Here is a 27,828-nt window from a genome sequence, read left to right on the forward strand (position 1 = left end):
TACATAACTAACAAAATCTTCAAGTCTTTGGCCTGCTGAGTCATTAATTAGTTTTTACATGTTAAGAGGATTGCCCCTGTCTTTGGTAGAAAAAATATTTACCAGTTTTGTTTTTATAAGGTATAGAAATTAATGCAAAAAGCACACTCCAAAGCTTATTAGAAATTTGATAATATTCCTAAAACCTAACACTTTTTTTTTAAAACTGATTAAGGATCTTCTAATTTTTCACAGAAATTTTACCAAAATTTGAAAAACAGATATGAATTCTTGGAAAATATCTTACTCACAATTTGATGTCAAAAAAATTTTAAAGGAACTCACCAAATCCAGAGAGACCTTTCCTTTCAATGGGGTCAATAAGTCACAAATAAAACAATGAAAGAGGTCTCAGAACAAAACTATAATCATTCAATGGTATGGATGTCAAAAACAAATGAAATTAAGGGTGATTGAAAAACAGGAAAAAAAAAAAAAAGTGTTATAATTTCAGCTCTAAATTATTTTCCAGAAAAGAATGTAGACAGAATCTTAGAAATCAAGAGAGCATGGTTTAATGATGAACTTATTACTTCTTGTAAGGAGAAAGATTACTTTTTTTTACTTTTCAAAATCTAGCAATGAACTATTTTATTTACATTTTAAAAAATTCATGAGAATTCTAAATCTAAGAAGTAACTCAATGCATTCTCACTAGTATAAATTGCTTACAACCAACTTTTAAGTTTGTATTCCTTGATAAAAAAGATTTAAAAAGTTGAAATAGATAAAAAAGATAAAAAACAATTTGTATTTGTCCTTGCTAGATCGCTGAGGAACCAGGTTTTAAAAATTGTGAAGAGCTTAAACAGTATCTGTAGTAAGATTTTTAAAATTTAATACTGATAAGATATATTTTCAAAACAAAATTATTTGTATTTTAGACAGTTACAAGCAAAATTATTTCTCCTTAAGAATTAACTTGTTCAACAGCACATATGATGGTACAATCTGTGTTCATAGTTGAAGTTCTAGCTTTTGTTGTTGAATATATGGAGGACACTGATACAAAAGCATACAATTGGATGGGATGATATTTTAAATGCATTATCTGAGAATGAGAGTGACATAGAAAACATAGATTACTATGATTTTGTTCTTTTTTTGACTTGATAAATGTATATTTTGTAAAACAAGTGGAATTCAATCATGTAATCTGTGAAGTCATTGACCAAGCCTTTTCCACTTTTTTCCTTGCACTATTTTGTAATGCCGTTTATCAAAATAATTTTTATAGTCCACAAGAGAACATCTACTCCAATAAATAATTTCTACCTTCATCTACATAAACATTAGGGTTAGTAATATATTCCAGTTGAAGAGGTTACTATGTTGAAAAACCATATGGATTAGGGAGAAGAGAGGGATACATTTATCAAAATGTAACTACTTAAACAAATTACATTTCAATTTAATAAATGTGAGTTTTAACTAAAGTAATGTACTTCTACACTAACAATAATGAAGAGAGTCCTATTAGAAAGGAAACCTAAACCATTCAATAGTTCTAGCCTTATTGTGGTAAAACAACTGTCCAAAGACATGAGACGTATATAGGAAATATGGATCTGAATGTTGAACCAAGGATATAATTATGGCATGTTCCATACAAATTCATGACAGGTGATCTGCAAAACATGTCAAAATATGCATACAACCCAGAGAAAAACATGACATCAGAATAAAAACTGGTTTTACTGAAAATGGATGTTACTTTGGAAGAGACGACATTCATGTACAATAAAGTTTAAACTGATTATGACTGTAAAGAAGAAAGCAAAGATAAAAAATACTGAATGCAAAACTTTCCTGCTTAGACAACATGCAGGTTTTGAGGACAATAACATCCAAGTAAGGACACTAGGCAAGGAGAAACAGTAAAACAACCCTACACAGACTTCTCAGAGAAATGAATATGTAAAATAAAAATGCAATGGAAAATGTAAGACATATTCTGAATGAAGCTTTATATGGTTTGTAGTGGGTTTCTTGCCATACATCTTAATTCTTCTTTATGAACTAAAAGATTGGGAGGGGAGCACAAGAGAATGACAGTAGTTGATAACTAATAATTACCCTGAGGAATAAAAGTCTCAAAATGGCACAAGCCATAACTAGCAGGGCATAAAATTGATGATACATGAAACCTGAAAACCAAAAGAAGGTAGAAAATATAAAGACTAAAGAATTGGATTGTCTGACAAACACTTTCAGACACAAGATAAACTGTTGAAGAGTTCAAATAGTACATACTTGAGAAAAAAGGAGAAATTAGACCAGCTGAAGTCTCTTCACATAAAGTAAAAATAACAGAAAAAGACTGAATTTTTTTTTATCATCATCAGAAAATGACAGGCATCCTGCAAATGATTATACACATAAATGCAAGAAAACCTCATAGGTCTCCAGAAAACGACATGGAATTGACAGCCTGCAGATGTTGACTAATGACACCACTGAACTTCTCTGGATGTTAGAAACAGACTCTGCAAGCAAGAACTCCAAAGAAGTTTGGAGAAAAACTGTTACATTCAGATAGTAATAAAAAAAACCTTTTTCATTTCAGCCAACACTTTGCCATTACAATTTCATCAGAGCTAGAAGTACAAGAACCTACTGATATGAAAATACTGAAAGGCCATTTGTTTTAATTTTGTAAACAAAATGCCTAAATTCCTTCAGTATGTACGACAAGTTCTGAAAAACTTCAAAGAAGTGGTAAAATTTCCTATACTTGTAAAAAAAAATCTTCAGCAGTATATTACATTGACACCAGAATTCAAAACAGGTTAACAGGATGGCTGTAATAAAGAAAATCTGATTTACGGTCAAAACGTTGGTTGGTTGATTTTATGTTTTATGGCACAAAGCAGCTAGGCTATCTGCTCCAAATGTCTGATAAAAAGGTAAAAGTAAATTCAGTAAAATTCATAAAAGGAAATTAAGGTAAAACAAAGCAAAGTTTAAAAAAAAAACAAATAACATAAAACCAATGTTTACATCTAGTCTACAACATCAAGAGAAAAACTACAGTAATTCAAGTTGTAAAGGACTTTCTGCAGTGTAACTGTAATAATCATAACCTGCCAGGAAGACTAACAGGTAAATACAAAAACCACTGTCAGTCACCTGAAGTTGGACTTTCCAGTCCTGGTTCCAAGTTATTTGACATTATGGCCAGTTTCAAAAAGAAAAGTAATAAGGTTTTAAAAGATGATGAGCAAAATTATAATAATAAATCACCAGGATGACTAACAGGTAGTTAATTAAAAGGTGTAATGTGTAAATTAAAACATAAATGGCATTAAAAGATTAATAGCCTTTAAAAACTAAAAACATTACCAAAGTAGATATAGCAGCATTAGTCACCTGAAGTTGGCCTTTTTGAATATCAGCAAGAACAGAGTGTGATCCAATGTGAAGCAATTCCAGGACAAGTCCAGTATAAATAGTGCAGTTTGAGTCTGGCTTACCTGATTTTGAACCATCTGTATAAATAGGAATGGAAGGATGGTTTGAAAGATGTTCAGCAAATAGAAGACAGTATTCAATCAGGAGTGTCTAAGATGACTTAAAGACAGGTCACAAATGTGGTGATTAACCAGTGGATTACAAATGTTATCCAAGGAGAGAACCAATCCAATTGCACCTGGATACAAAGTGGCAGACTATTGGCCCATAAAGGAAAACACAACCCTGTTCCCCAGTGCAGAGCAGAAGTGTTTTAATCAAATAAGAGCATGATATATTTTTAGCATAGAACAGTTCACTGATATGGATCTAATTTCAAATCAAACTAGATGAACTGTGATTTTTTCAAATCAAAGAACATTGATACAAGATGTCATTTGAGAAAGGCTTCTTGAATGACGCTTCAAGTTCAAAAGGTGTAATGTGTAAAGAACCAAACAAGACGAGCATTAACCAAAGGTCATAAATGGCATTAAAAAGATTAATAGCCTTTAAAAAACTAAAAACATTACCAAAGTAGACAGTGTCACCATCACCAATAACACCATATAACGTTATGAACAAACCAAACCTTGGGACAGAACATGCTTAAAATGGTTTTTAGGAATATATTGAGCAGCTGCTTGCATAATACAGTCAGTTACTGCTGCCACACAGTCATCTATTGATGGCTTACAGATTATGGCACCATCATGTTCTGCAAGAGCAGTGAAAGAGGGTGAAAGCACAGATGTAAAGCTTATCTAATAGGGTGATTTTCTTAAGTTTTTTTGTCTTAACTAAAAGCAAGCAAGACAAAGAATATTTTGTTAAAAACTGTTACAGTATCAACATAAAGTTTCAAAAATATCTTTATATCATAAATAAATTAATACCCATATTTGCACTGCTTTGTTATAATGGAGAATATCCAGCAAACACTTGTGAAGTGTTATTCTGTTGAAACTGTTATTAATTAATTAATCTTATATTCAAGAAATGTACAGCATATCCAAAAGTTAATTTAAAAAAATACAGCTATGACTTCCATTCCTAAAACTCTCCTACTGTTGCCTAATGTAAATAAGGTATTTCACATTATCAATTAATTATTACTAATGAAAAGGTATCTACAGATGCACTTGCTTTATTCAATTAGAACCTACAGACACATAACAGTTATCCACTTATAAATGCTTGTGGCAAATAGTGCAGTTAGTCCAATGTGTAACTTTGAAATAAACAAATCCAAATAACTAAATTTTATTCTTGATCGATATAAAGAATATCTATTCTAGGTATTTTTTTCTAGTGTCAAAATACACCTACATGAAACTGTTAAGGATGACTGTGTCAATTCTTTGCCTTTGTATTCATGAGCAAAAAAATATACACAAATGCATTGTTGTGGCTTGGTACAAGACAACTTCCATGAATCCTAGCATTTAAAAATACTCCAGAGGTAGCTTAAGTGTGTGAAGATGATAGTATGGAATATTTTCTAATTTAGTTCTTTGAAGTTCTCTTTAACTTTACTGGTTTCACCTTAATGTAGAAATTTTATCTAAATATAAATATACAGATCCAACGAGAAAGATATATAATGCTAATTCTAATTTTTGTATGAAAAGAATATATCTTCTGATTCTCAGAAGTTTGTCCAATATACACACAGACAGACACTAGTAATAAAAAAACATTTTGTACGTATAAAATGATATAGTGATGGCAGTAGTATAAAACATACAAACAAGAAAACACGGATGATACAACTATATGTAGATCATCCCTACATGGCTTTCAATATAAAAATTTAATGATACATTGTAAAATGTATGAGAAAAAAATGCTTATAAAGTTGGTCAAATCAACTGACCTTGTAACGAGTCTGTAATGATCAAGGTACGTTTTCACTCAATTTGGTTTTCCTTGTATCTAAGTCCTAGTCTTTCAGTTACACTACAATGATGCCAATCCTGACATTATGATAAACAAAGTGCATTCCAACATTTAGGGAATACATAATTTCCAACTGCAGTCATATTAGTCATGTATGGATAATTTATTTACAGCTGTGTCATCCCTATATTATTTTTCCATTCCTTTTGGCACTACTATCCCTAAATCATTGGACATTTACTAAAAGTTTCTTTTCATTACTTATTTTGTAATGTTTTTCCCAACTGAAAATTAATGTATTCTATGAATTGGTGTAATCAAATTTAGTGTTATGTATATTGATCAATTTTTTACTCTTCCCTTCATACATAACATAAGAGTTAGCTACCTAAAGACATTGATTGTACAGTGTACAAAGCACTGAGTATTCTACATACTACAATCATCATATGTTTATCTGTGTTTGGCTATTAATTCTTGTTTCACCCTGTACTTACATTTTTTTAAGGAACACCATATTTCTGTAAGAAAGTTAACTGGAAAGAGTAATAACATATTTTACACTACAATTGTAATTTTTTTAAAAATTACTACTAGTTATTATGACTCAGTAATTCCATTGTGCACTGCCCAGTAACACAGTGAATTTAAGTTTCAGCTGACATTAATGATAAACTAGAGTTATCTTGACTGAAAAAAGGAAGAAAGAGAACAAGTTGGTGGATTGGTATCTTAGCAATAGTTTCTTGCTTTGTTTTTGGGCTTGTTGGGTGGAGAAACAAATGAAAGTAAGTGGCAATCATCTTTTAACATAAAACGCTGTCTCTGTTGACTTTTAGTTTGTATATTTTATTATACCTGTTGAGTACCTAGGCCATCCCTACATATATATTCTACTGACTATGATTATATATGTATTTAACTCTCAATTTACTGACCTGTATAACATTCACTACCAGTCCCACATATTGCATGCTAATGTGCAAGTTTGTTTTTAATTTTTATAATACTCAACGTAAGAACAAAAAAAAAAAAAAAAACAACAGTGAAATCACTAATTTTCTATTTAACATACTGATGAAACCCCAGAAATAATTAATAAAATTAGCTGTAGTACTGATAAACATTTTGTTTACAGTCTTTTGTGTGATCCTATGTAACCAATAAAGATTCGAGCTCACAAGTAACAATTTGGTGCGTAAATAGTTACTAAAACACTTAAGGTTGATTAGAGTCTACATGGGACCCTAACTGGCAACTTTAAAGTTAACAATATTTTGTCAAGTACAAATACTTTTATAACATTAAATACATATTAAACAGTGTGTCTAAAATTACATATTTTAAATGTCATTTAAGCATATTGTGAACTACAAAAAAAAAAAAAATTATTCATTTTTTTCTGAGTGTAGCTTATGATACTTTGAAATGACTTAATAAAGAACTTGGTTAAAAAAATAGAGAGGATTTAACTTTTCTTACACATATCCATCTTGAAGTGAAACCAGTACAAAATACATGCAAGTTTTTCAATAAAAAATAGAAGTCACAAAATAAAAATTTCATGGTTACTCTAATAGGAAACTGGCACCATCTTTTTCTCAAGATGAGATTAATTTAGTTTCACAAACACACACACACAGAAATCATTCATGAATCATACATAAATTAAGTGAACCAACAAATTTGATTCATATTTTACACTTTTTAAAACTAAAATATGACTTTGTAAAGAAGGACCAAAGTAAGATTCAATTGTGTTAAAGTTTATAAGCAAATTTTAATGCTGAAAAGGTTTAAAAAAAACATTCTTTCATTACAATATAAAAATCAGCAACTGTTGTTTTTTCTGTCATTATATACTATATAATATTTTACATTTAGAAAGAATATACCAATAATTTACTACAATGTAAAATACATACAAAAATGTATGTCGTTACATTCCATAAAGCTCAAAAAATTGTTCTGACCATTTACAGATTAAACAATTTATTTCCTTCCTTTCAGTTTCTTCATTAAGACTTTTTTGAAAGAGATGTTTCTGTGAAGTTTTGAATCTACTTTGCTTTTAGGCTTCACTATTTCATACCCATACAATTTTACACACACTAACTGTAAATATTTTGTCTCATATGTTTTACTTAAGTTTTTTTTCATGCACATGTGTATGTTAATGTAAAAATTTTTAAGCAATTTTTTTTTCCATTTACTTCAAGTACTGCACTACATAATGTATAATTACCCACACCTTTGTAACAAATTTAATAACGACAGACAAGCACATACAACACAGTCATCAGAAAAGTCACATTACATGATGTTTAAAATTAAAAGATTAAGAAGTATATCACATACAGGTTCTAAAACCATACTTGTTATTAAATCATTTGCATGGCATTTTCACAAGCAGTCCTCCTAATGTTAACTATACCTCAATGCATTTTTTCTTCTAATGATACAGAAGTGACAAGAGTCTGATGCACTAAAAGTAGATCAAAATTATGGATATTCACACTGGTTACCAAAACTGTAGATTTCAAGATTCTAACATAGCATTGAGTGCTCTGTGTGAACCTTCACACCAATCAGTTTTCAATTCTGTACATCAGCAAAAATGCTGTATCATGAGGAGTACAACTGTTGATTGTCATGCATATGTTTTGGTTCCACAAACATACACACAGTGACACCTACTAAACTTTCTACTCACCTAAAGGTTCAATAAACTGAAACAACTTGTCCATAATGTTGAGAGCAGCATTGTACTGATGGGAATGATACAAAATCACAGCTTGATTGAAAAAGATTACACAGTGGTCAACATCATCTAGTCCATCAACATTATCAATGTTAACTTGAGCCTAAACAAAAATAGTTCATTTATATTTTATTATATAACCTTAATGCTATAGTCAAGCAGAAATAAGATAACTTGAAATGTTGGGCAAAGAAAGTAACAGTTCAAGAAATACCTGGACCCTTTAAAAAGTACAGTCATTTGGATATTTTTATAATTTTAAACATGATATATGCATCTCTTTACTAACCATGATTGGCTATTACCTCCCTAAACTGTTGGAATATCATTAAAACATAAGTACACCATCAACAACAACAAAAAACATAATTTAATACTGTCTTTTATTTGTTGTCATTTCTTTTGTTAAATCTATACTGTACCTGTGGTTTGGAAACATTAATATAGTGTATATACATCATATAGATAGTTTATGAATATTCTGTTTAAAAAGTACTTCAACCAGCCACAGATGGCACCATATTTGCTTTCAAGCTGTATATATGGTATTCAGTTTCAGAAAAAAAAAACTTCACACATGTACTGAATATGCATTGGCATTAAATATTACCAAGTATTTGGACCATCAGTCTTGTTTACAACTTTATATTTTTTAAAAGAGAAGAAATTTTTATTACTAAATATTAATTTCATATATATATATATATATATATTACACCATGAAAAGTTCCTAAAAATACACAAGTTAAAAATTCAAAACCATGTTAATCATAAAACTGAAATTGCACTGGTCACATTTCTTAAGTTTTTTAGTAACCTAACTTCTTTGTTTGTGTGTGATTAAGCACATAGCTACACAATAAACTATTTAATAAACTAAAATCCAGTTTTTATTATTATAAGTCTGCAGAATGACCTTTGTGTTAGTTGACAACCCCAATAACATTGTCACTATAATATGTATTTAAACTGTGTATCATAAAAAAACAAATAAAATGACTATATTTTAACTGTTCTACTCTAAGGGAGAATAAACAGAACAGCAGTTAAATTGGAAATAGGTGTTGAAACCATAATAATTCCAGTAGTAAAAAAAAAATAAATCCAAAATAATAAAAATAAAGCAATGAACTTCTTAAAAATCAAAACCAAATTTTCCTTGAATTATTGCCTAATATACACAAGTTACTTCACATTATCAACACACAATCAGCACTCAAATGTTTGGGCAAACAGCACAGATAGCCCATTGTGTATCTTTACATTAAAAGAAACAATTCCAAATTATTTTTTTCATTTTGAAATAAAGAATTAACACTGAGATGCTTTTTCTGTTGTCAAAATACCTCTATGACTCAATTCCTCAAAAACTTTATCAGTAAGAAAATATTTTCAAATTCCTCATATTTCTCTCCACAATTAGTGATTTCACTTTTCTGAACAAAATTTATTTTAATACAAATCCTTAGACAAAAGTTTAACTCATTTACATCAGAAAAAAAAAATAACAACATGGCTACTAATTGTTATACTATGTTTTATCTCTACAGATACACATTGATGCCTTTTAAAAACTATAACAGTTCAAATAAACTTATAACTGGTGACAATTGTAGCAAAACATGTGCATGAAATTTTTACAGGCAGTTTTCCTGGTGTAAAACTATTACAGACTACATGCCTATCCTGCTGTTAAACAACAGTTCAAACATCTAAATTAAAAAGGTCACTGTCTCCACTAAGAATAGTGAAATCCTTTGAAAAATCATATTATACAATGAAAACAATGGTGCATTAAGTTTAAAATTTTGTAATTAATAATAAAATAACTTTTCACTTGTAGTTCTTTTTTGTTTAAGAAACACTTCTGTTTAACAAATAACCAAAGACAAAAGTTACATCAGCAGCTGGCTTTGAGCACAGGTCATTACTTCTCAACATGAGATAAAGACAAACTTGCTATTTATGCAAATTTTCCATTTGGGTAAGCAATATAAAATTAATTATGTAAGTAGCTTGCTTTGAACAGAAACCAATATTAAGTGCATAGTTTAAACAATTATTCATTCATAATAACCAGTTATCCAAAAATTAGATTTATAACGTTTACTATGCAACCTTTATCTCGCATAAGAGAATGAATGTTTGTATTCATGGTAAACTGCTGTCTATAACATTAATTATATACAGTTGATATATCAAAAGAAGGTAACACTACATACACTATGTTGGCTTTAACAATTCTCAACAGAATACCACTCTATTCTACTTTTGCTTACCTTGTCGCAAACCTCTTTAATTTTTTTTTGAAGTTCATCGGTATTTCTAAATTCTGACTGGTAGTACTCAACAACTGCTAGGTTATGGAGAATCTTAGGATCACCTGAACGAGTCTGAGACAGTTTGTTCAAAATACTCTTACATTTTTCATAGTTTTTGTTTTCAAATTCTTGAAAGGCATTAGCAGCAAGCTCTTTTTCTTGTTCTGTCACAGGAGGTAAAATAAAACATGACTCTGGTAAAGACAGCTTGTTGCTTTCATTTGCATTTTCTTTGGTTGAATCAGACATTTCCTTAGAGAGATGAATTTCTTAGCTCGTAGAATGACCTAGCTTGGAAAGAAATGATTCTGTTAAGGTAAGCAGGCATATTTAGAACTACCCTCACAGTTTACTTCTATAATTATTACAATTAATACTTTCAAAAAATAATTTTACATCAATATAAAGAGTGCATTGAGGAAATAATTATACCAAAATTTTGAGCATATAGGAAGGTTATAACTCAAAGGAAAATGTTTTCTGGTACTATTACTTTATTTTCAACCTCTCACTCTTCCTACTTACCACAAAAGGATTAATGTCTACATGCTTTAGGTCAGGACTGTATATAAAAAATTAGAAGAAAATATTTAAATGCTCATCTGTCTCATACTCTTAAATAAAAAAAACATATCAGTATTCTTTAAGGGCCTGACCCTCATTTTAACATTTTGTTCACTGTTGAAACATCAAATCACTGCTGCTAGTTTCCACATTATCAAACAGATATTTCACAAATGCTCTTTTTGGATTTACTGAAGCAAATCCCTAACTTTCCTATAGTTGTGTAAATCTTTGTCTATTTGTCACATTTAAGCCTCTAAAACCATTAGCTTTATCCCAACTTTCTCTTTTACAGGCCTCCAATTTTACTCCTGAAGTTACAAGATCTTTTTTTTATCTACTAGTAAATTCTGGAGTGTTACTACTAACTTTTCCTATTGTGTTTCCTTAACCTAACTAACTGTATCATGATTATTTTGCATGTTAAATATTAATATATACATCCTATTTATAAGTATAAATCTTTTGTGCCATGTTATTGTGTCAATTATCTTCAAAAATCAAAACTCACTACAACTGAATTTCACAATTTATTTTAAATGATTCAGAAATGTTAAAAGACACTCAACTTCAAAGAAACTGGCATATCTTGTCCAAAAGCGCCTTGATTAACTGGACACAATAAGTAAAGGCCAAGATGTACAGCTGATTGTTCTCTAGTTTTGGTAAATTACAGTTGTCCCAACCCCAAATTGACCATGACTGCATGTCTCATGACCAACCAGTTGAGAACCACTAATATAAAGTAACCTGTTGATGATGCCCATCCTATACTAAAAATTATTGTTAAAAGATGTGGTTTTAAATGCCAAAATCTCAAGAAGCATTAAGCTCAACATCTGTGTTAATAATGGACAAATCATGTAGAATGTAGATAAACATCTGCAGTTCACATGGTTGTTCTGACATAAAAAAAAACAAAGTTTATAAAGCATAATGAAATAACTTATTTTTGGAGGAACATACTACATCTTTCAACAGAACTATACTTGATGACAGGCAAGTGTTCTGTCAAGATGTGTAGTATATTCCTTCAAGAATAAATCCCTACACTATGCTTTGTAAGTCATTGTTTACCAACTTATTATTACATTAGTTTAACATGTTCCCATAATCAAGTGCTCCTGTATTATTAACTCCTATAAACATCCAATTTGGTACAATATTTCTAACCATTATACCAGACAAAGTGCATTTCACAGGTTGGATGGTGATTCTAATTAATATTTATTAAATAGTAATATTAATTAAATAGCTGATATGCTACCTTCCTTGGCAACCAACAAAACAAGTTTAAACTGATGTCTTTTTAGTCTTTATTTCCAGATACTTAAGGTTTTAAGTATAGTTCAGATACAAGCTAAAAAGGCATTGCAATAAAATAAATGAGACAACTATAATAACCCTCTATAGTCAGAATATAAATATAAATGGTTGAAATGCCCATATCATAGGTGTATTGATATTTAAAATAAAGAATCTGTGAATCTTCATTCAAAAACATGTAACAGTAATTTTATCTAGTACCAAGTGGTGATGCCAAGAGGAGATGGATGATACCCCTGAAATTTGTCTACCCTGCCTAAAATTTCCAATAAAATGTTTTGTAAAATACACATCTTCCAAAATACAATGCCTTCAGTTACTAGACAACCATACACAAGGCAAACCCAACCAACAAAACATTACCAAATTTCTGGTTAGCCCTATTGTCTTTGCAGTCAACAGTAGTAAATAATAATGACATTTTGAAGATCTTCAGTCTGGATGAAGCATAAGTGCCCTAAACAAGGGAGAAAATTAAATTGGAACCACAGCCATGACAACTGCTAAAGAAAAATCCAAAAAATATTAAATAAAACTGTTTTATAGCTTAAAGGCATTTTCTTACTTTATACATTTCTTTATGAGCATGTTAGAGCTATTTCATGCAGTTATATTTAAACATTAAATTGTTAATTGAGTTTAAAAATTTCATGTTAATCAATTAATTAATTTGCAGAGTCAGTGTGATACTTCAAGGACAAAAATGCAATAAACCAATAAAGAACCTTGTACAACAGAGAAGCATATTTTCCAGCAACAATAATCATTGCTTCTTAGTTTCTTACACTTCAAGTTCTCTTTTACTTATCTTTTGAAAAAAAAATCCCTTTCTAACCTACCTGCCTCTACACTTTCAAAAACTTCGAGTTGTTACTGCTATTGATAATGCCTTTTAAGTTTTACTAGCAGAATTGCAACACCAGTTGGTTATTTTTTAGCATTAAATTTGAGCCCTGCATTATATCTTTTAATAAGCCATTTGATCTGCCATCCTTTTCTGCTTTTTCAAAATTTGCCTATCTTAAATTAAAAGTGATAAAAAAAATTTCAAAATCTGTTCTGCATCAGTCTCACTATCCCAATTTATTAACTACAGATTTTACCTCATTACCTTACAACTGGCTTCCTGAAAACTATAAACAATGTTTCCTCCTCTGTTAATGTTGGAAAACATTAAACCTAACTGTATCATTGTAACTCTTCCTCAAATGTTTGGTAGGTGTATAATTTTTTACAATACATACACGAGTTAACTAGCAACTATTAACATGAGAGAACACAATAAATTATTAATAACATATAACAGTGTCAAATGGTAAATTTCATTTTGTTAACAATGTTTTGCTTCAATAAAAAACAAAAAAATCAAATTTAATAAGTCACACTTGTCTTTGTTATCATCATGCACATTTAATATGACAATCAAAGTCTGATCACAGCAAGCACAATTACCTCCTATTTCTTCTCCTTTCTAGTTTATTAACTACTATAAAATAAATTATGATGGACCCACTCTACAAACTTAAAAATGGTAAAACTTAAAACTCACTGTTAAGTTATATCATATTTACAGGTATGTAGTTAAAAATAATGCTTCAAATAAATTTTAAAATATTAATTGGTAATAATAGTACCACTGCCTGTACAATACATTGTCAAGAAATAGGTAGCATTAACTTGTATTCATGTTTATAAGTTGTGCTTTACGCAGTTTATAAATATGAACTGAAAGACAAACCAACTTTCATTTTTAAATTTCATAAATAGTGGTACATGTAGTTATTACTCAATTTTACTTTCTACTTCCACTATATTTAAATTTACCATGTCAAATTCAACTGTTATTCCTCATTAACACTGTATAATACCTAACACAAACATGAAGCCATAGAAAACTTCTATTACGTTTCTGCGTAGACTTGATGTTTACTAAGAGTTAAAATATTTTTTATTTATAGCTAATACTCTTTAAATATTTTAAAATAAGTAGTTTGCTGTTACAAATTATACATCTATACTTACGCCTATGCTCCACTAACAACTCTTACGTGTTTTGGCTGTAAGAGAATTATAACGCTATCTAGTGGTAGTTCAAAATGAAAAAAAAAATAAAATATCATTATTTACAATAATGTCTTCCAGTGTGTTAGCAGCAAGTTTCTTGAACTTATAATACTCAAATCAAAGTTTCGATTTCTTAAGGCGGACAAAGTGCATATATCCCACTTGCACTACGAAAAAAGCAACATTGACGATCGTTATTACTGTATCTCAGAATCTCGTCATCAAGAATCATTATTGCTGTAACTATTACGAATAACATGGGAGACTTGGGTTCACGAGTTTCTGATTCTAATATTAATGTAAATAATTATCTAGTTTCTTGTTATACAGAGGTTACTCTAGCCTTGATTTCAGAAAGTTATGAAAACAAATAACATTTTAACTTCATTTTATTAAATCAATTGAATAATAGCTTAAGTTATTAATACATTGATCTATTGAACACTCATTAGTATGAACTCAAATATTTGGAAACATGGCAAGCGTAATCGACAAGTTGTGAATTTGTTGTAACTAATAAATATAATAGTTACTATTTTCGTTTTGTCAGCGTTACGTAAATGAGTCAGAGGTAAGACTGCATATTTAAATGGCTAAAATCCAGGGCTCAATATCCTATAGCGGAAAAGTACACATATCCTTTTGTAGGGTTTTACACTAAGAAAACAATAAAATATTACAAGCGACATAAGAAGATTGTTTTTCAGTTTTTAAAACTTCAATTATTATAGAAAATACAATATGGCAGCTTTGATGTTTTATTAAAGTTAGTTTAAACAAACGATGTTATTTCAGAAAAGTGTCACATTTTTCATTGTTATTGTTGTTGTTTTGAATTAAGCGTTATAAGTCCACAGACATACCGCTGAGCCACTGGAAGGCGTTGCATTTTTCAAAAAAAAAAAAAACATTTTCTACTTTTGAATAGATCTCTGTTAATACAATTTTAATGAAGTTTGAAATCTCAGTGGGATACTTTCGCCTATGAATATTATCTATATTATGAGGTCCAATTACAATTAACATTGTATTAAGTTGTCCAGAAATAAATGTCGTATTTCAACTGCAAAGTTTGGAAAAGTATAAATCAGTGTTGTAAAACATGCTTTAATCAAAGTAAGCATCATATGCTTGAACACACTTTTAACAACGTGTAATGATGCTGTTTATGCCCCTGCTATAGAAATCAAAGTTTCTGTTGTCAATGAACTTCCTGAAAGCTTCTTCTGTAGCTGCCTGGTTTTGAAAGAGTTTATCGTTCAAAAAGTTGTCAAAGTGCTTTGAAAAATGAAAATATGTAGAGGAAAGGTCTGAGGAATAAGGTGGATGAGGCTGAACTTCGTTTCTCAATTCTTTCGATTTTTAGGGCGTCATCCTCGACAGGTCTCATAACGCCGATTTTGTTGATCTTCAGTCAACTCATGCGGAACCCACGTATCCAAATTTTTCGTCTTTCCTATCGCATTAAAGTGGTTGGCAATGCTTGATTTGCTTGTGCCTAATTTTTATGCAAGTTTATACGAGGGTATATCTCAACTGCTTTCCTTAATGTGTTTTCATCTAAGGATGACTTCCTTCCACGAGCTTCAAGGTCTTCAAGACTTTCGTCTCCATGTCGAAACTCTTGGAACCAACGCTTAACTGAGCGTTCAGTAAGATATCCATGGCCAAATGCGTGGTTAGTGTTCCGTGTAATTTCGATAGCTTTTCTTCCAAGTTTGAAGTCGTAGAGGATAATCAAACAAAAGTCCTTCTTGTTCTTGCTACCTTGGGGTTGCAAAACTTACTCTGAGTAGAGTTGAAACGGCAGACAGTTAAGACACCTTGTAAACTACAAACGTTGGATTAAACCAACCAACTAACGATAAGTTACTCAATATTCAGCTTCTAAATGTCATAGTGAGAATTCCGATATTTATTTCTGAACGACCTAGTATAAAATGAAGGCTAAATGTTCTAATACTGTTTTCAATTACTACTTTTGGAATTGAGAATTCAGTTTAATAAATTTGTATTACAATTTAAACATAGTACTTTTATTGTTTGTTATTAGATGGTAAACTTTTTTTCTCTCTCTTAAAGATTGGTATGGTTACATTAAAGTTAGCAAGACGTCTGGAGTAGGACGTTAAAACCTTAGTGTGATGTCTAAAGTAAAATGTGATGGGATAAGGAGGAGGTGGGTAGTGGATATCTGGAAATAAATTAATCTTGTTACAAGTGTGTGATTGGTATTATAAAGCTATTTCCACAAGTGTTCTCATAACCTCTATTTGTTATGAATTACTCTATGTCACAAAATAATTTCAGCTTTAATATTTCAAGAAATGAGCACCGAAAGTAAACTGTGTGTAAAGCTAAAGTTGGGAATAAAATTAATTTTGTAAGCAGTGCTTCTGCTGAAAACAAACGAAAGTATAAGTGTCAGAATATGTTTTTTCCAGACATTTTTACAATTAGCGTGGCAGTTTTTTACTTATTTTAATGCAATGGAACCAATTTATAATGGTTGTTATCTGTGCTAGCCGTCCCTAATTTAGCAGTGTAAGACTAGAGGGAAGGCAGCTAGTCATCATCACCCACCGCCAACTCTTGGGCTACTCTTTTACCAACGAATAGTGGGATTGATCGTAACATTATACACCCCCACGGCTGGGAGGGCGAGCATGTTTAGCGCGACGCGGGCGCGAACCCGCGACCCTCGGATTACGAGTCGCACGTCTTAGGAGCTTGGCCATGCCAGGCCTAATTTATAATGGAAAGCAAGAGAGAAAACCACTCCGATATTCTATTTAAGAAAGGCTTTGTATGGTGCAAGTTTAGAGAAATTAAACTTAATTCCATCAGACACACGGCTTCTGTGAGCGCAGTATAGAAATAAGTAGTAAGTTTTGGAAGACGAGCAGAAAAGTTTTAAACTCCTGCTATAAATATTAATACCTTTACAATTTCTTCTATCTAAATTGAGTTTCTGATCAAAATTATTATCTAATATAAAAAAATTAAATATTTTAAAATGAATGTAATAGCAAGTTATTCAGATTTATGGAAATGAGATAGAGACTTTATAAGATATAAATAAAACATCTTGTGAGCTAGCCATTACACCTTATTTCCAATAATAATTTTGCCACTTCTAATATAAACGTACGTTATATATATCTATATAGCATAAGTTAAGATGAATCATTCACAGTTTCTAATTGAACCTACATTTTTGTTTTCTTTGTTTGTATTGCTTCACCTTTCCACTATAAAGTATATAATAAAAATAAAAACAATTCCTTAGACCCATTAAAATATCCTTTAGTTTGGTTTTTCAAATCTGTGTGCTAATTAAATTTCAGAAATATGTGAAGAAAGATTTTATCAATTTATTCAATATATTAACATACTCTGTTACATTTTTCTCTTGGGCTAGTTTTATCAAATCTTATGATTGCAGTTTTTGGAAGAATATTTTAATACTTTTAGTTATAAGTATACTTAAAAAGTGTGTAGATTTTGAATTAATCAAAATATTTCAAGATAGCTGAACCTTCTGAGCCATGAATGAGGTTATGACATAGAATATTGATAATAACAGTTGTATTGTTAAAGAGATTTTGGTTATTAACACATGCCCACACATACATCTATTATCATTTTCAAGTATTTTTATTCTGCCTTTTATATTTGGCTTACTTTTCGTCAGAGTTCTTATTATAAACAAGGTATTCATTCTTTGTGAGTTCAATTTCACTTTGAAATAGAAACAAAATAAAGTTTAATAATTCTGTGCATTTTGAAATCATTAGAATATTAATCTTCATGTTTATGAACACTTTGTCACAGTTTGAAAATATTGCCCCCAATAGCACAGCAGTATTTTATGAACTTGCAACGATAGAAACTAAGTTTCTAGGCCCATGGTGACCAGAACACAGATCACCCATTATTGAACTTTTGTGCTTAACAAAGAAACAACAGTAGTGAAAGTTTTATGCTATTTTTTTAAGTTTTATCTTGCCAAGCTATGTAAAAGTTTTGAAAAGTGTAAAATTTGAATGCATTTCTCAGAAACATAAAAGGAATATTTTATTTAACAGCAGAAGTCATTAAATAGTTAAATGAAGTATTTCATTTTATTTTTATTTTGTTTTTGCAGAGGGTAGTTTTGCACAATGCCAAGTATACAACTAAACTAAATTGATAATATTATACAAATGTTTTTATGTTGATATCCACTTTTTCAAATAATGAAAGTAATACCATGACTGTACCTGTTTGAAAAGATTAAAAATTTTTATTTTTTAATTTACAGGAACTGTATTAAAATTTTGTTCAAGGAAATCAAACCAAGAAAACTGAGAAAAAAGAAAAGTAGAAAACCATTGTGTGTTGAGAAACTAGGAACAATATTGACCTGAGCTACTGGGAAACCTCTTTGCAAACTAAATAAAAAGAGTAATGTGCTGATTTTTTCTGTTTCTTTTTTTTTGCAATCTTCTTGATTACAAACTACTTGAGCAGCGCTTTCTGATTGGTTGTTATAAAATACATTTTTCTAGCATTTGTCATCCCCAGAGATCATCATGAATTAATGAAATAGTTATAAAACATAAAGAATTAAAAAGTTTAACATTCATATCAAATTTCAGTGACAACTTAAAAAAAAGACAAAAAAAATCAAACATTTAAGTTACCCCCCTAGGAATCTCTGCATGGTTTCCTGATGGAATTTAAATAGCAGTCGCTTGTTTATTCTGATTCTTCATAAAGATTTCATTCTGAAATTTTAACTAAGCATCTAGATGTTTGTCTACTCAACCCATTACAAATGAAATTATGGTAATTTTAAAAAATTGAAAAAAAACATAAGTAGGCTGATGTAAATACTTTTTACATTTCAAATTTGACTTTTCAGATATTTTCCTTTGTTCTTCAGCCCAGAAAATTGTTCAGTGCAACTTGTGAAATCAAATCTACTATCTTTAAGAGACTGAGCAAGTGTTGTACCATTTGTATTAAAGTTTACATTATCTGTGAATACAAATATTGTGTTACTTGTTCATTTGTCTTTTTTTGTTTGTGTGTGTGTACTTGAAAATTTTATTCATATAATATTTCTGGAATCTGTCTTGCAAATACTTGTAACAAGTAATGGGTCCTCCAGTTAGACAGTGGTAAGTTTTCAGGTTTACATTAAAAATCAGGGGTTTGATTTTCCTTGGTGAATGCAGCAGATAACCTGATGTGGCTTTGCTATAAAATCATGCACATCACCGGTTGGATATCAGTATATCCAATTATCACAGCTTGATTATCCTGTTATATATGTTTTATTTCCCTGTTAGTGTTATATATGTTATTCACATGTTTGCATATTATCTTATTATAGTTTTCATTATAAGATCTGTTATTTATGAGTTACAAGATTAACAACATGCTTTAAAAACTTAAGTTAACAGACATAGTAGGACTTTGGTATCTGCAGACTGCTCACATAAGCTACATTATTGGGCCTTGTAATCCTAACCAACAGTCTTGTTTACACTCACAATGCATTGTTTGATTATATAAGTTATGTTAATGGTTAGCCAGTTGGCCAGGTTATAGTTGATATAGTAATTGTGCATAATATAATTACTTATTTATTAATATATCATACATCTTTACCAAATTTTGTATATGTGTGAGTTATTTCAAATTAATGCTTTCTTTATTTTTGAAAATGTAATCCCTCTACTGGGGAACAAAGAAATGTTACATTTCATAAATGTCTTGTAATTATGGTCAGAATTATGATCTATAATATAAAAAAATTGCATGAAAAATTTTCATAATGTTTCACCACTAACACAGTATTGTGCAGTTAATTTGTTGTTCATTTAAGAGATAACTTATTAGTCAGTGTCGATAATAGGTTTGTGTATACACACAACTTTATCACATGTTTCCTATACCTAGATGTACTTGAAACTAATTATCATACTTGCTGTCATTGAACTAACTGGCTGATAAAAACTGATATGTTCAGTTATTTATGTTGAAGTATTTGTCATACAGTGAACAAATATGTTCCATATATTAATCATATTTTGCATGATGGAAATGAGACCAAATATTAGGAGGTAAATTTATAATAATTCATTCATAGGTTACCAAAAACATGGGCAGTGCAGTGAAGATGCAAGACAAAGCTATAAATTCAGTGAACCTACAGAAGTTAAAGACTTCTATTTGTCACTTTAATTGTACAGAGCTATTAATTTTGTGATTGTTCATCTGTTTTAATTTCAGTTTTTTTAACTATATTCCTTGTAATGTACCTATTAATATGGACTAAGTTACTAGAACTGTGATGAAAGCTAAGAAACATTTTATAGTTCATAGTTCAGAAAGTGCATGCCACAAGGAACTACTTCTTAGTCATTGGTGTAGTGGTAAAATGTTTTTAGCTGAAGTTCTAACTAAATCATAATGAATTTTCTGACTTTGGATTGTCCAAAAACGTGTAGATTACATTTTAGGCATTTACTTTGTTTATAATTACCAGCCATTTATCATTTAATTTTATATAACCAATGGTATTTCTATGTCTTTGTAAGTTATGATTTTAAACATACAATGATTTTGATATTTTTGAATAAGGCTTTAAAGGTAGAAGTTTAACACTAGAAAGTACTGTATTTGTGATCTAAGCTTATTTTACAATTACATACACTTATTTTAATTGCACAAAAATTTATTGTAGTAGTATTATATCTGGCTCTGGTACATTACTATTCTTGGTGAGATTTTTTACTAGCAAGTTAGATAATTTGTTACAATATTTAAAATCATCTGTAGAGCTGCATGTGACATTACATCAAATGATCATTGGTAACACTGTAGAACCACAACAGACACCAAGCCAGATCAAATGATCCTTTAGTGTTGCTGTAAAAAAATTCTTAATATTGTGTGTATCATGTTATTTTTTTTTATTTCTTAATTAATGTAGATGAATACATAATACTGTAACAGAGTGTTGTTTTTTGTATAGGTATAAAATCAATATAAAGTTGTTACTCTTTTAGTTATAATGTTGGCTTCATATATGACTTCTCTTCCTTTATCTAACATTTTCTCTATGGTCTTGGGGAGGTGTGTCACTTTTAGTTTGGGCTGTCTGGGTTTTTATCTGCTGAAAGATGGAAAGATTTGTTTAGCCTAGGGTGTTTTTTCCTATGACTTCTGAAACTGTTTTTTTGTTCACAAGTCCAGTTTAGATCCTATTCCCTTTCTTCAATGAATCATTTAGATTTGTAAGATTTTGGGTCTCTTTTTTTTTTTTTTTGTCCCATTTCATTCTTCTTCTTCCTTGATGGTAGTAGTGGGGGTCTAACTAGTTTCTTCATCTTCCTGATTTTTCTGCTGTAGGCTGCAAGGTTTACTGTTTTACTATGTGATGGGATAGATAGCCCTTGTACCCTCCTTTGTCTGTTTGCTTGCCTTCATTTTCTGCCTCCTAGTGGAAGTATATTTTTTGGCTGCTGATATGTTGATGTCATAAGTTGGGGTTGTTAGCATGTTTGTAGGACTTTTTCTCTCCCCTTAAACCCTGCTATATCCTTTCTTTCAAAGTCTGGCAGTTAGGGAAGGAGATACATTTATCTCTGCAATTCTTTTGCCACTTATTTCTCATCTCTTTAATCAATTGCAATCTGATAATTTGTTTTGGCCTGTCAGCCCTGGGAGTGTTATGTGAACCACTTCACCTTCTTTTGTGGTGATCATCTTGACTGTGTATTCATTTGGGATCCTTCAGTTAACCTTGATTTTCCACATTTCCATAGAGGTGGATTTCCAAATATCCATTTTGTATGTTTTGGTTTATACAGGTGAGTAATCTTCTGAGTTGCATCTCATCAGATTTAATACAATTGTCTTTTGTTGTGCATTTCATTTATCCAGTGAGGCACATTTTATGGGCTAGTATTTGGATTTCTCCTAATGCTGTTTTCTCACTTTCTTTACATGATCTGGCAACTTTCTTCTGACAGTTTCCTCTTCCTCAGGGCTGTTTTTAACAACATCTACTAGATTGTTTATTTATTTTCCAGGGTCTTTTAAATCTTGATTTCACTGGATCCAAATTTGTGCCAAGTGTTGCCCAGACATGTGTGCTTCTCTCAATACAACTCTACACTAGCAACCAATTTGATTATTCTTACTGCTGGTTGCAACAGGCTCTATAGAAACAAAGTGTTTCATAAGAACATCTTGGCTTTTATTGGATGCTATTACCATATTATCATGGTCAATCACTTGTGAACTAAAGGGGATTCTGCTTGTTCCTGCTGATCATCAAATTGAATAAATTGGGGTTGGCTTATTTTTAAAAATTTAGAGAATGTGGTTCAACTGTTGCACTGTTTCCAGAGCATTGTTTCTCAAGACAATGTGCATTATCCCCAAACTCCACAAGTGGAACTAGGGAATCCTTACCACACCCAAGTTCTAGTCACTTCACTGAGGTAATGGACAGAATATTTTCCTTCTTAGTGTTAGAGTGTGATTTTCCACTTTTGGAGACAAGGGGAACCTCCTATTTGGGTCCCTGGATATTTTTCTCAGATGTCAGTAGGAGTGGCACCAGCCTCCACAAGAGCCTACTTATAATTCTTGTTGAGATTTGACGCTGTGTTATCTGGTTAGGGTGAGCAAGACTCTTATCTTTGATCAATGTTGGTTTTGTATATTGTTCATGGAAGGAAATATACTATCTCTTCATAATTCTAAACAGGTAGTGATCCCTTCCTAGGCCCTTGGTTGAGCACAAGTTCCATATTTTCTCCATAATTCCAGGGGCAAATGGAATAATCCTTGCCCTCTTTGTTCGAATATGAGGATGAATGTTTATTATTCCAGACTAGAGGCGTTTTTTTTCTTTGGTGGAGTATGGCATACATGATCCCATCATTCCAAGCCTCAGGTGTTGCCATTTGTATTTTTTCAGGTGGGGGAGAATGTTTGTCCACTTTAGTGTTGCTTTCTTTCTTGTCATGATTCTGGTGGCGTGAAACACATCACTGCAAATCAAAATCAAAAGTTTACATATATATAACACTGCAGTTCAATAGCCCTAACTACGTGGGATATAGGGACTAAGACCCCTTAATTCTATCCTCAAGAAATAGAACCTTGACTATCTAGTCAGGCCTGACCTATGATGATGATTGTTCATGTACTTTCCACCCTTGATACAGGAACTAGGTTTCAGGTGAAGAGCATACCTGTTCAGGATGTAATGTGGTTCCCCCACTTGTGTAACACTTTTACTTTGGTATAACAGTGTTCCATGCAGATTCTTTCTGTATGAATCATGCCTGCACTGGCCACTCCACCTTCTCAGTGCTAGCTATATTGTTAGTGGATGGTATGATTTAGAAGTATGCATATTCCTAAGTTGAAAATGTATTTCCAATAGTATATACCTCCAGTGACATTTTTCCACCCTGCCTCCCCACTAAGAGTGAGGTGTTTATATACAGTACAGGAATGAAGGGCACATTGATGATGGGTGGAGAATTTTGCAAATTAGATATTACCAAAAGCATTTAAGCAGGAGTATAAAAGGACTGAAGCATGCAAGACCAATGCTTAGATAGGCAATGTTGATGAATAACTATATTGTCAGCATAGGTAAATATTTTTGGAAATACAGTTTCAGTTTAGGAAAATATTAACTTTCTATTAAACAAAGAAAGTTGAGCTTTTCTAAGATATAGTTATTAATCAATGTTCATGCCTTAGTGCTTTTAATTACAGTTTTTTTAACAGGAACAGAGACACTGTGTAAGTCTAGTGTTTAACATTGCTGTTAGAAATGTGAATCCAACTTCTTCCAAATGATTTGACAATCTGCTGAATTTGTCTGAAAAATGTTTCCTCACACTTTATAATATTAACATACATGGTGGTGTGTGTTTATATATATCACTAGATGTAACATAAACTTGCCTGAAGTTTACAGAATCAGAGGTATCTTAAGAATTACTATCCAAAGGAATCTAAGGATTCCTACCTTAAAAAAATGACTAAAGCTTATTTTCTGTGTACTTGTTATAATAATAAGTTTTTAAAGTGGTTCAGCAGATACTGTAATTCTGAGTGCACTTATAATTTTTACATTTGTCTTTGTGAAAAAAAAGTTTGTATCATATACATATTTCATAATAAATATTATATTTTCTTTTTCCATATGTTTGAGGTTTCACCTGTGATGGATAAATTTGAAAACAAGTTTGAAGGCTTGGATGTATGAAGATCTGTAATTAAATGTTACAGATATTTCAATCCCTTTCTTAAAATGTCTCAGGAAGGTAGCATAGTAACTTATTAGGTCTGTATCATGATTTTCAAAATAAGTTATGCAGTCAGAAAAATTAAAGCAGAGTATCCTTTCAGTGCTTTTTCCCTTTTGAATTTCAAGTAAATTGTAGCAGTTGCATTGTATATAAGGCAATAGTAATGTGATAGATATTAAAAACCCACTGGAAAGAAATTTAAATACTGCTACCTTAGACATTTGACATTAAATCAGTTTATTTTTATTTGTAAGGTCTTAGAAAATGCAATGGGAAGTGCCACAACAACAGCTCCACTACAAGAACAAGTAGATGTTCTAATCCAACAAGTAGCTGAGGAGAATGGATTGGAGATTCTTGATTAACTACAGAAAGCCAAATCTGTTCCATCTTCTTCAGATCTGAGAGGACCCTTGTTGAAAAAGATAACTACACCAGAAGGTACCTTGCCACTATTTCCTTAGTGTAATGTTTAAATTATCACCCAGATTAAATATTATGTATGTCAGAGAAAGTATTATGTTTAACTCTCTCAGCACAGGCTCAGTCCCACAGACCAACCTCATAACTGTTTTGTGCATGCTATAATTTTTATGCTATAACTTTTAAATTATTAAGCATACCTCAGGAAAATTTTCCAATTTCACATGCAAAATCTTTATAACCTTCAGGTAATTATTAAATATTTTAAAAGAAAAACTATATATATTTTCTATTACTGTTACTATCATAACTGTACAGGTTCAGTCTATTTGATCAACCTCATAACCACCATAAAAATTAAGAAATAAACATAAATTATGCTTTTGTCTGTCAAGAGTGACAACAAATTATAATACAAATGTTTAGTCTGAATAGTTTAAATCTCATGACATCATACATCTACATATATTTATTACTTTAATTATATTGACCTCTCAGCAATACCTGACTAACATTACAGAAGTTGTGATGATGTGGAGCATATGCACTCATGTTACCTTATCCAAGAATATACAAGTGGCCTTTACAAAGTAATTTGTCTTGGTTGTATTTCAGTGGATTAGCATTTTGTAAAATAGTCACATTTCAGACAATTCATTATCTATGTATATACATTATTGCTATTGACAAGTAGGTTCTTAAATGTATTTTTCTTAAAACATAAAACATTAAATAAAAAAGTAATGCAAACAATTATCATTTCTAGTTGTCAACTTTGTACTCATTTGCTGCTTGCCATAGGTTGCTAAGTTTTGTATGTGGAGGGTGTGAAATAAAATATTTTTGTTAAATTTTATATATATATGCAGAATAAAATAACAAAAATCCTAAATTTCTATATCAATACTGCAGAATTCCACTATCATTTATCAAATGGAAAGGCCAACTTCAGGTGACTGACTGCAATTTCGATCTTGTTGCTTCAGTCTTCCTGGCAGTTCCTAATTTTACATAGTTAACTTTTTACCTTAATTGCCCTATACCTATACTGTACCACATCTTGTCTGGCACAGATAGCCTTGTAGCTTTGTGTCAATAAACATTGAATATGTACCTAACATGTAAGAAACTTTTAGACTTTGTATTTGGAAGTCACAAACATTTAATTTGAACCAATGTTGGATTGAGCATACAACTTGACACATAAACATTAATATTTAGATGTTTTTCTTTATAATTAAATTTAAATTGGGAAATTAACTAATGCATTATACTGAAATTTTAATTATAATCTACAATTTGATACAAAACTTATTGGCATACATTCATGAAATAGTAGTTCAATAAAATTTTGAATGCCTGCCAACAAATGAGATAACGTGCCCTTTGAACTGAGACTAGTGTTGATAGGGTTAAGCTAGTAGACAGATTAAATACTATATACACAAAGTAAGTGTAAAGTTTTAACTAGTGGTGAAATTTGATGTCATGTGCAGCAAAGACAGTTTGGAGTATTTCTAATATTCAGATTAAACAATGTGAGGTTCACACTAGTTGCCTACTTAAATGATACACATGGTAAAGCAAGAGTTTAGTTTTGGCAGTAGCCAGACAAATGAACTTTGTAAGGGATGGATTTTGGCAGAGTGACATAACAAATTATGGATGTAAGGTTTAGGTATGTGAGTTGTGTGTCTTGCTGAAAAATGTATTTACTGTTTAAAGAACTTAGTGAAAGTTGTTTGAGGACTTGTTTATTTGTTTTTTGAAGTTTGTGCAAAGCTACACAAAGGCTGTCTGTACTAGCTGTCCCTAATTTAGCAGTTTAAGACTAAAGGGAAGGCAGCTAGTCATCATTATCCACCATCACATTATAATGCCCCCACAGCTGAAAGGGCAAGCATATTTGGTATGAGGGAGATTCGAACCTGCGACCCTCCACGAGTTGAGTGCCTTAACCACCTGGCCATGCCGAGCCATTTGAGGACTTTTAAGTATGTATTACTGTTGAGGTACTAAGGTTTTATTATTATTACTTTTTGTCTCTAACAACTGTGCAATCTCTTGAACAGCTTAGTTGCCTTGTGTAATTGAAGTAACTTATTCAAGCTTCAAGACATCTCAATTAACCCGATGGAAAGGAACTGTAACAGTGTATTCTTCATAGTGTGTGTGTGTGTGAAACTTGTGAGTTTTTACACAAGAATTTGTAAGACAGTATTTAGACAAAGAATTATTTGAGTGAATTTGTGTACATACTATGTGTTATGAACGTTTTATTTGTATATGCTATAGAGTTAACACATCTGTGTTAATGATTATTCTTTTCTTAGCACTTGTTGTTTCTTGTAACTTTAATGCCAGTTTTTACATTTTACAAAAGTTTTCAAGTAATTGGTAATTCAGGTGAACTACCTCTGAATTATAAGTATACTAATTGCACTTTGATATTTTTTTCATTCTTTGCAATAATATCATTATTTATGTTGGAAAGGCTGTATTTAATATATCAACAAATTCTAAAAATGTACATTAGGTTTAACTCATTTGTTATGTGAAGATTCATATGAACTTTCACTTGAAGTGTTCTGTAAAGATGATTTAATAAATTAAAATATATTGAAAAGAAGACTGGAAGTTTCTTCCA

The 27,828-nt window shown here is 30.9% G+C and overlaps 1 protein-coding gene and 1 long non-coding RNA gene across 6 annotated transcripts in view; one reads left to right on the top strand and one right to left on the bottom strand.

Moving 5' to 3' along the window:
* Not10 (CCR4-NOT transcription complex subunit 10) overlaps window positions 1-14,440 on the bottom strand; it is a 36,298-nt gene extending 21,858 nt beyond the window's left edge. Inside the window, exons 1-4 of one of the 5 annotated variants that reach the window (XM_076469015.1) lie at window positions 14,383-14,440; window positions 12,724-12,817; window positions 10,429-10,757; window positions 8,102-8,252 (exon numbers count right to left, since the gene is read on the bottom strand). In XM_076469015.1, the coding sequence (XP_076325130.1) occupies window positions 8,102-8,252; window positions 10,429-10,719 (442 nt within the window). In that variant the 5' untranslated portion in view covers window positions 10,720-10,757; window positions 12,724-12,817; window positions 14,383-14,440. Of the gene's footprint in view, window positions 1-8,101; window positions 8,253-10,428; window positions 10,762-12,723; window positions 12,818-14,382 lie in introns of all 5 variants that reach the window. The other 4 variants (XM_076469018.1, XM_076469014.1, XM_076469016.1 and 1 more) reach the window with 4 other exon arrangements.
* A 2,638-nt stretch (window positions 14,441-17,078) lies between these two features.
* LOC143233108 (uncharacterized) lies at window positions 17,079-27,807 on the top strand. The gene is made up of 4 exons (XR_013017971.1): window positions 17,079-17,308; window positions 18,728-18,870; window positions 25,013-25,199; window positions 26,953-27,807. It is a non-coding gene; the product is annotated as an uncharacterized LOC143233108 (long non-coding RNA).
* Window positions 27,808-27,828: the final 21 nt, after the last annotated feature.

This window comes from Tachypleus tridentatus, chromosome 12 (genome assembly GCF_004210375.1).
Source record: "Tachypleus tridentatus isolate NWPU-2018 chromosome 12, ASM421037v1, whole genome shotgun sequence".
Taxonomy (NCBI): Eukaryota; Metazoa; Arthropoda; class Merostomata; order Xiphosura; family Limulidae; genus Tachypleus; species Tachypleus tridentatus.